At 38.8% G+C, this 10,541-nt stretch overlaps 1 protein-coding gene across 9 annotated transcripts in view; it reads left to right on the forward strand.

The window, feature by feature from the left end:
* The window catches only part of CRCP (CGRP receptor component), a 38,243-nt gene extending 29,457 nt beyond the window's left edge, over positions 1-8,786 (forward strand). For all 9 annotated transcript variants that reach the window (XM_075112915.1, XM_075112919.1, XM_075112917.1 and 6 more), the window contains one exon: positions 7,517-8,786. In XM_075112915.1, coding sequence (XP_074969016.1) covers positions 7,517-7,660 — 144 coding nt within the window. In that variant the 3' untranslated portion in view covers positions 7,661-8,786. The remainder of the gene's footprint in view (positions 1-7,516) is intronic.
* The last annotated feature ends 1,755 nt before the right edge of the window (positions 8,787-10,541 follow it).

The following is a 10,541-nucleotide window of genomic DNA, read 5'->3' on the forward strand; positions in this document are numbered from 1 at the left end:
AGAAGCGTTAAGGCTTCATGAGTTTTGCTTAGGAAGTTAGTCATAAGCGATGTAGAGCCTGTCTCATGCCTTTGTTAGCTTCATGTGCTTAGATGCAAATTTATTATATTCCCATATAGGCCATATATTGTCCTTTTTCCCTTTAGATGCAATAATCTTTTGCTGCTTTCAGGTGATTGTGGTTTTGTCTGTCTTTTCCCTCCTCTCCTCGTTATCCTAGCTATCCTCATTATCTTATCTATCCATAAAATATTGAAAGTAGTTTTGCTCCTGTGTCATGTTTGAAGTCAGGAGGCAAGTATAAGAAATTTGCGCCTTTATATTAGATGTCAGGTTTCTGTAGAGTGTCATACTTCAGATATTCCAAGGTTTGTAATGTCAAAGTTAGATAAAACTCATTCCTAAAACTTACAGAATACAGATAAGAGATTTGCGGTCAGTGTCAGCCCATTATTGACATGTAACCCTTCTCTAATGATCAAAAGAAACTTGTGAAAAATGTAATATTCATACATTTGGAGACTAGCCTGAATTTGTACTGTCACAGAGTATTGAGGATGCAATTACTTCTGTTCCATTGCGATAGCCCTGTAATTCCCAGGGCAAGTTTCTCCAAAACTAGTGTTAACAGTAAACTAGGTTTGACTGGATTATTAACACTGTGTTCAGTTAAGCCTCCCCAAAATTGCACTACACATACTCTTTCATCAAAGCACATCAAAGCCTTCTGAGCTCAATAACTGCTAGGAAACTGCAGGCCATTTTTGTTAGTGAAATACAGAGACTAGGAGCAATAGCAAGGGAATTATTTTGCAGTTCGATCGCTGTCTTGAATCATTTTGGTTTCTGGTGAGGACAGGAGAAAGAGATTGTAGCAGTGCAGTGTCTTTGAACACAGAAAACTTCTGTTGTCTCTGAGCATCTTTGAGTATAAAATAATGCAGATTTGAGGAGGCTACCAGCATTTTCTTCTTTGATGTTGGTAGGGAGAACATTACCAATACGCAGACTTTGTGCAGGCAAGTCAATTCGCTGCAGTTGATGGATGAGAGACAACCTACAGAGAAGTGAATACTAGATCTGAAATTGCCTTGATTTGCTTTTCATTGAACTTGCCTCTTCCACTCAAAAGCTCCGAGTCACCCTGGAATTTAAATCAGAAATAAATGATGATTAAAAAATCTGACCACTTCATATAATGTAGGCAAATCGATCTTACTTTTTTAAAGAGCCAGCTTTAAACAGAATGCCAAACAAGCCGTATCTCTGCCTCTCACTTGCTGAAACAGTTTTGATGCCTCAAACTTTTACTCAGTGCTGCTTGTCCGTGGAATGGAGCCAAATTCACCTTAATGAATTAAGCTTTTAATAGCTGATGTGAGAGGATAGTTACATTTGCTGCTGCTTGTTGATTTTTTTTTTTTTCCTTTCCAGCTTTTTGGGTTTTACTTTCCCTCTAAAATATTCCACGTCTTCTAGTTGTATGTGAACAATAAATCAATTTTGATAAAATCATATTTAAGCTAAAAAGCAAATTTATGTTGTGATCTTTTGATCTCAAGTTCTTTTGCAAGTCTTTATATGTAAATTTCTGTAATTGTTCATATTTGCCTTTTCTGGACTGTGCCAGGATCTATTTTCAAACAACAATAGCAACAAAAGGAGCATGAAATTCTAATTCATATCCCACAGGGTAAAACACTGCACACATTGCAGCTATCTTGACCTCCTGTTTTAATCTTTAACATATGTTGTTCCTGGCTCAGTGATGCACAAAGGAGGAAAAACAAGGCAGTGATGTTGGTCTAACCATGACAGTGGTCCAGCTTTACTTAATGCTGAACCGTGATTGGTTTGAAGATTAAGCATCATTTTTTTCTAATTAACAAATTGCTCCACATTCTTCTTTCTGAATGGAAAAGCAGATTAATTCTGTGCTTTTTAAAACTAGATTTCCATCTCGGAGAGCTTTGTGCCTTGTGATACGTGCTCTGTATAGCCAGCCTGGCAGAAAATAATAGTGTAAAGTACTCTTCTGGAAAATGGAAGATATTACAGTATTTAAACATTTTATTTTCTCAACAATATATTTTGCTTCCCACTTTGCATACTTGGTTATTTACCTCTGAGGGACATTAATCCAATCATTTAGTCTTTTACTTTATTTTGGTTTTATGTTCTCTTTTTCTATTAGTATGTTGGTGCTGAATGATTTCAAATTACAGCTCAAAGGAGGAAATACCAGTCATTTTCTCATAAAATGTGTACCTCCTACACTGGAGTTAAATTTTGTGCTTGATAGCTTTGGAAGTGGTCAGAAGCTCTATTTCCTTTTTTACTGTAGTTTACTGATTATTTTTAAAACAGAATTCTTAGCTTATTATTCAAATAAACAATAGATTTAACCCACGGATTGTTCTGTTCTGTGACGCTGAGGTTTGTTACCCATCAAATATTGCTTATCCTTGAGACGGTTTCTCAGTTCTTTCAGAACTTTTTACGGTTCTTCAGTGTGGCTTTATTTATTCTTCAACTTTTGCAGTGTATTGTCATGTCTCAGGAGGCTAAATTAAATAAACATTAGTACTGAAAGCTTAAAAGAAGCACAGTGAGGATGAAGTCTCTTGTACTCTGCTTTTACTTGGGTAAGCAGAAAAGGTAAGTACGGTTATAATTAGGGAAAGCATATTCCTAAACTGCCCTTGTTTCACTGAGTAAAAAAATAAAATAAAAACAAACCAACCCTAGACAAGTGTGCCTGTGTGTGTATATGTCTGTGTAGATGTTTTGTGCTTACATGCGTGCATGGCACTATGAACATAGAGTTGCACATTTATTTTATGAATAAACACTCAATCTTTTAAATTATCTTGACAGCCAAGATAGCTGTCATTTTTTGATTTGCCTTCTCAGTAAATAAAATCTTTAAAAGCTTCTGAAAATGGCTTTCTGCCATGAGAATTTATCAGCAGGTTTTAATGTGACTTAATGTAATTCTGTTATTACGTTCCGATTTGGTAATTACGGTTGTTTTGTTCTTCTGAGAAATTCATACATAGTGCTAAATTTAAAAAAGCTACTGTTAAAATGTGCAGCTGGGAAAGGCTGCATGGTAGTAAAATATTCCACATACACATTTGTTTAATCAGCACGGCTCTGGTTCCCAGCAGCGGTCACGTTACTGAGCAAGGCATCTGCCAGTGTTTAATTCTGCCGTTGACGAGTGATTTGTCTTTTCATTCTCTTGTAGCAAGATTCAGTGATGGATGTCGGATGCACGCTTCATTTTGCTGCCTTGGAAAGCCTGCATAAATGCGAGCAGAGGCAGAACAGGATTGGCACCCTTTTCTTGACATACTCTTCATTTAGTAAATGTTTAGTAAAAGTTTGCCTAATTTTAAGCTTAAAGTCCCATTAAGTTAGTTGGACCCCTTGAGTACTTGAAATTAAGTCAATATATAAGCTGTGGCTTAACAGTTGTAGGTACAAGGTGCTTAAGCGGGGGAAAAACTGGTTATTAGACTTTTAAATAAAGGTAGCATCGCTCTCAAAAGCGAGCAGTGCAGTGGCTTCAGCTGCCTTCTGAATAATTTGTGTATATCCCACAGTTCTGAGGATCTGGCTGTTTTTATCAATAAAGTAAGAAGCAACTCTAGGTGCTCAGGCTTGGCAAGTATGTACTAGCTGCAGGTGGAACGTGCCTCCTTTTGTTTTTTTTAGCTGTAAGAATTTTATGCCAATTAAGTTACCAAATAAAGTTTTCCTGCTTCCTTCCTTGATTCCTGCTTTGGTTGTCTTGTAGATTATACTGTTCAGAGCATTAGCTGGTGGGGAAATGAAATGTGAAAATTGCTTACCGTATCAATATATTGCAAGGAGAGTTTTAATAACTAACTGTTACTAGGGTGAGTGAAATAGAAGTTATTATCGAGGCCTGACTGGACCGAGTTGATCTTGACCACGTAGCTGTGTTTCATAGGAAGGACATACCGTGTGTATGTACGAATGACATTGACATGCCATAGCATTTGCTACAAATCCACTGTAGTTATTTTGGGATGTATAGGCTTGAATACTGAAAAGCAGTAAGGACTTGGGAATTATTTATTACAAGAAGCAGAATAGGAGAAATGAGTTACTGCCTTTCTCTGTGTTCATTTCGAGAAGATCCTTGCTGTCAGCCCTGAGAAGGAGACATGTTTGTCTCGCTGCACATCAGGGTGCTTTTCATCTATAAATTGTGTTACTGTAACATTGTCCAATTCTGTTACTTGTGCAAGCCCTGAATATTGAAAATACACAGTTCAGCAGAGCTTTGGTTGATGATAGCCTACGCTTTGCACATGGCATCGTCTGTGAGGATAATGTATTTCCATTTAGTGTGTTGTGCTGCCAACATAAACATCTTATGTCATACGCTTATTAAAAACATTTGCATTTTTGTTTTCCTTTGTACAGACTTCACGTTCCTGACTGCTTACGGTTTGAGTCTGTTGCTTGAGTGCTTTCAGCTAATTGCAAGTTAGAGGTTAGCAAGGCTTTTTGATAGATATTTTTTCATATATTGATAAAATTCCTGCTGGAAAAGTAGATACTTTAATACAGTTGTCTTAGGCTTTTCCTAACACATAATTTCTCTTCTGAGTGTCATAAAACTTATTTCCTAGTACAATCAGTAGCAAAGGTATTTTGTCGTATAGTTGTAAATCAGAAGACTGTGAGAACATCTGTTGAATCTAGAATAAGCCTTTGAGTGATCTTCTCTTTCCCTTTATACCTGTTTTCCTTTAGGACAGTTTCATTTGTATCTTTATCTACAGGCTCTTTGTGCTTATTTTTGAATGTTTCCTTTTGGCATGTTGCTTTGCTGCTTCCTAATTGCTTATGTTTTCATAAGTCGCTGCTCAGGCTGTTTCCCTCAAGAGTGGTAAAAAAAAATTTTATTTTTATTACTTATGCTTTTGATCCTTTGTACTGTTGAGTAGTATCACAGCAAAATAGTGCTGAAGCCTCAACTTGAATAATAAGATGTCCATCCTGCCAAATGTAGAATTTTGTCTGTCGGTAATTCCTGGTGTGGGAGCTGGCAGTGAGGGATGCACGGCTTGGAGGCACTCAGAGGTGACCCGTTGATGATTTTGCTACACAGTTTAAGGAATTAGCACTTCCCTCTGGCAGAGACCACAGATCTGTCAACAGAAGGGAATGTGGAGCTACTTTACCCACTCCTCAGTGCAGTGTCCAACATCTCTCTTCAAAGATGCTTTTCTCAACAGTTTAACGAGACATCAGTTACAGCACCAAAGCATCAGAAACATGAGAGACTATTTTATTTCATCAGCTTTCTGGTAAATTGTGATTTCTTAAACTGTGAGAGCAATCACCAGAGCTCATCTGTCAATGGCCTGAGTCGTATCTGCAGTTTGTCAGTTCTGCCGGCTTCAGTGTTCAGCCAGGACCAGTGACATCAACGTGGTTGTTCACACTGGGAGTTGGGGCATTGCTCATTCAGCACTCAGGGGCACGTAAGAAGTGGTGATTAGACACTTGCATTAAGTATATTTTGCCTTAAATGCAGAAGCTGAGAAGAGTTGGTGCTGATCTAGAAATCACTCTCTATTATCTGTTTAAGTTCTGATCAAATCCTTGTGTTTAACTCTGGATGCCTGAAGCAAGCACCTAAAGGAGAAAGTGTTTGGAGAAGAAAGGGAAGGGGGATATATAGGGAGGGATAAAATTTAAACGGGGAAGAGGGACAGACTTCATGTAACCCGATAAATCAAATCTAAACAAGGCAAGGTGCCATTCTTCTGAAGATTGGAGAGCAGCGGGATGGTAACAAACGCAGGAGATGCTGGACACAAAGAGATAAATCATTCTGCCTTGAGTGAGACTGGCTGTCCAAAGGATGTGGGCTTTTTCTTTGCACAGTTCCTGCTGCTACGGGGCTGTCACCTTAAAAGTTCAATGTAATGGCAATTAATAACACTAACCCAGTCCAAAAATCAGGCTGATAATCCTCTACAGACCTTAATGGCATAGGTCATCTGCAGAGTAATGGCTTTGTCAGCAGTATTGGCAACAAAGAGTGTATTTACACACTGTAACATACTGTATTGTATAATGTTGAAGCTCCAAGGTATGCTAGTCAAGCTGCTGAGATGATCACTTCTGAAATGTGGTCTAGCAGGCAGCTATCCAGTACTGCTTCAGTAGCTGCAGCAGTTGCTTACACAGAAGGATAATGTTAGGAGATTTTTAGTATATTTTAACTCACAGTGTATAGTATAGCAGCTGGTGGTAATGAGAGTCAGGGCTGTTTTTCAAGCCAGGGTCCTAGAGTATTTCTTGAACTGACTGTATTTGGAAAGCCACTCCAGGGGGGATTTCCTCCTTTGATCAGGATGGTCCCCAGAAATGGTCATTTGCAAATGGATATTCACTGCCTGCCTTCTGCTATGAGTGGATCTAGCGTGCTTACTTTCCTCTCGTCAAGGACCTGTGGGTAATCGCTGAGGAGAGGTGATCAGATTGTGCAAAGAGGGCTCATAGGATGTTGAAGAAAAAAAAAAATGTAATATACCACTCTGCTTTTTCGAAGGCAAGATGTGTCTGAATAGCTGACAACTGATAGCTAGAACTGATTAAACCTGCGTTGACTTGGAACCATAATTAATATAAAGCACCACTCTTCAAAGCACATTTTAAAGGACTTTTTATTAAAAAAATCTCAACCCCACAATCCTAATTGGTTTCATTTGCGTTTGAAGAATTCCTTTGGCTTGCTTTTCCAGTCCTCTGACAAGCTTTTCCTCTTAACAGCTGCCTGTAAATTAGGGCAGTCATTTTTACCGGTAGCGGTGATAAGCAGGGAGAGTAGGTCCCTAATTAATCTTACAGAATTTTGTTATTGATTCATGACAGCATGGTTTGTGTTGCTCAGAGCTTTTATATGCTTTTATATTCAAGAATCTCGCAATCTAAGTAAATTCCAGTAAAGTATGGCTGCTGTAGGATTAGGTAGCTCCTTTTATGGCCTAATTACTTACAGTCTAGGTGCTGGATAAGATACCAAGGTTCAGGTAACCACTCTCAGGTTATCTCATTTCAATTCTTGCATGATAGCACAGGAACTTAGAAAAATAGCTCTGGAAGGTAGCTCTGCACATGAGCTGAATGAAAAGCCTGGCTCGAAATACTGATGTGTAAGTTGAGAAGTTTTAGGAGAAACCAGGGAGGAAAGCCTGTTCTGAGTGTGCTGTTTTCCTTGTTTTAAAGAAAGCAGGGTCTCATTATGGAGTGCCAATTGTCATGGTTAACAATGGAGCTCTTCTTTCTTTTTTTTTTTTTTTTAAAATATTCTAAGAGTTCCACTTAGTCTGAGCTCATTACAAAAGCATTTTACAATGTCTTGCATCCATTGAAAACAGTATTTCCCTCTTAGTTGAGACCTGTTCAGAGCTGAGGAAGGAAGTATGGATTTAATTATAACAATAGATTGTTTTTTGACCTGCAGATGGTAGAAGAAAGTGAGGAAAGGCTAACAGAAGAGCAGATTGAGTCGCTTCTCCAGACAGTCACCAGTATTCTTCCAGGGGATCCAGGAGAACAGCAGAGAGACTCGGCAATGGCAATCGAAGACAAAGGTGACCAAGTGTAGGAGGCATCTAGACCAAAGCTGGCAACAATTTCAGCAGAGGAGAACCACCTAATACTTTTCTGTTTTTTACCTGATACCATTTTAACCTTGTATTGGACGTAGTTGTAAAATATGTTACAACTTTTATTACTCAGAGGTGATGAGGAAGCCAATTGTTTACAAGAAAGTGTGGAAAAAGACACTATTGTTTTGGCATTTTGTCATAAACAGGGACGGTAGTAACTGAGTTTGTAATGTAGCAGTCTGAGAAATTACGGAGTACAGAATCTGAAGCTGTTGTATTTTTTCCATTACCCATGTAACAGCTGTACATTTGAATAGGCTTATATACAGCTGGCAATGTTTTAATTATCACAGCAGTACTATAATTATAATTGCTATCATATGCTTTTGAATTGCCCAACTGGTTTTCAGAATATGGCTCACAATAGAAAGCTAAATTCTGGAGCTGTTTGTGAATGGGGCTGTTTTCAGGGATCAGAACATAGAGTAACGTACAAGAACTGGTTGGTATCTGGCCGGACAGTCTCAGGTGGGCTGTCGGCATCTTGGAAGTGAGAGGATCTGTTGGCAGGTTAACTGTTCTCAAGGATGTCTGACAGTCCGTACTTGATAAGAGAGATCCAGATCATCAGCTACATCAACGTGTTGCCACTGAAATCGCCTGAGTTGGCCCAGTTTGCAGTAGTTGAGGCTCTGGACTCAAATATTAAGGCTCGTAGTAGTACCAACAGGAGAACGTTTGGGCGTGAGGTGTGTATTTTCCTTTTGAACGTTTGTCCTAATATTTATATATAGACAAGTCACAGTCCTGTGAATATGCTGTTAACCGTGGAATAAATGAATGAGTCAACACTGAAGTGAAGTCCTAATCTGGTTTAGGAGAACGAGAATCAGTCCCAGTTGAAGCAGAATTTTCTGTCTACTGAGCTTTTGTCTGATTAAAGATTTCAGGAGAAAGTATTTAATGTTGAAAGCATTGATGATTGTAATAAATCTTTTGGATATATACATAAAGTCGTGAGTTATACATGGCACTGGTTTTATACTATGACTGCAGATGACTCTTTTAGAATTATTATAATGTACTGGAAATAGAAATAAAGTTTGGAGTCCATCCTCGGAATTTTGTGACTTTTAGAAAATATGTCAGATACTCTAACTCAAGGTCTGCCCCCGCCCCACTTTCTGCCATGGTTTTATTTTGTGTTTTTTATACAAAGAATTTATGCTTTATGAACTTTAGTTGTGCTTTATATGAAAGGGAGTGATAACTCCCAGTGGCCTGGGGGATTTGTGCTATGCATTTCCATGCTGTTTTAAGCTTCGTTGATATTTGGAGAGGAAAGGAAATTACCAAAAAATATATTTGTTACCTCTTAAACATAGTTTATCTTGTATTAAATGCATTCCAAGGCTGAAGACTAAAGGTATGTTTTGACTGGGTAAGTATACTATTAGAGGGGAAAAGTCCTTGCTGGTTTTTGTGATACATCAATATATATTTTGTCTCTAAATGGGCAACAAAACAAAAGAGATTAGTAGATCATATCATGGAATGACGTGAAATTAATTTTAAAATTAGCATTTTCACTAGCAGTCACTGGTGGTGTTTGACATCCTGTGCCCTTGGGCTGCAAGTGTTTACATTTTTATCTGTCATCTTCTTCTAAATTTAAGTTACTGAAGCCTGTTCTAAACTTATGAAAAGCAGATGGAAGCATATCACAAGTAACTTCAGCCAGCGAGAATATTTTAACTCTGAAGTTGGATGTTCCATCTTGGGAATTGCTGATCTGTTATCGTAATGGATTTTTGCCAGCATCCATGTTGTCTTCCGCTGTATGCGTATTGTACAAGATACAAGAACCCATTCGCTTGCTATTGTATTTAATCTTTTTATCAAAATCAATTCCAGATGGATACATGCATTAAACTTGTGCAAATGCATGGATAGCTTGTTCGGTCTCAATTAAGAGACATAAACTATAATGTCCCTAAAAATGCAATACTGAGGAACATTTGAAGGGGTCTGGGATCCGACATCTGCCTTACATCAAGAAACCTGTTTTAAATCTACAGTGTGTGCTCTCTGCCCACGTAAGCGCAGGTGAGGAATTACTCTGGCTCCGAGAGCAGGTTTCGCGTTGGCGTTGTCTGCTCTCAGGTGTGTTCTTGGCAACTCAAGACTCGGGAATGATTTATGGAAAGCAAATCTTGTCTAGTTTGTGATACCATTTTTTGAGTGTCCTATATATTACATAAAAGATCTGCCTGTCTCCCAAGGCTGCTTTCCGTTTTCTTAACTGCTCAGTTACCTAAGACAATAAATGTGCTCTGCTGGCTCTTCTGAAGGAGACAAGACAGCATGAAGAGAATGGCCCTCTGATGCATCGTGCGTACGAGGAACAGTACGTGCATACTGGACGCTTAAAAGCTCAGTCCGTAATTTATAGAAGAAAAGGGCAGAGTGCTCGACACCTTCTGAATATTTAACAAGTGCGTATTATTTTTAGCTTTCTCATTTCTTGTGTGTTCCTCACTTTTATTCTGTGTTGCGCATTTGGGTCTTGGTAGATTGACAGCTCTGCGCAAGGCAGCTCTTGTGCTCTTGTCACAGTTCTGGGAGAAGAGGGGAACGAGGTGCCAGAATTCCTCCGCTGTTTTGATACTTTAGAATACCTGGGGTTTCTCTTCTCATAAATTCAAGCCCAAGAAGGCCAGCTTTCTTTAGGATTGTTTGGCAGTCCTCTCTGGAGAAGTTTAATTAGCAATAAGCTTTGTTTTATGGGTGAAGAGGGAGCTGCTGCTCCTTCCCAGCTGTGCTCTGGTGCCGGGAGAGGGAACTAGATACCCTGGAAACGGAGACGTCCGCAGGAGA

This window comes from Phalacrocorax aristotelis, chromosome 18, assembly GCF_949628215.1.
Source record: "Phalacrocorax aristotelis chromosome 18, bGulAri2.1, whole genome shotgun sequence".
Lineage (NCBI taxonomy): Eukaryota > Metazoa > Chordata > Aves > Suliformes > Phalacrocoracidae > Phalacrocorax > Phalacrocorax aristotelis.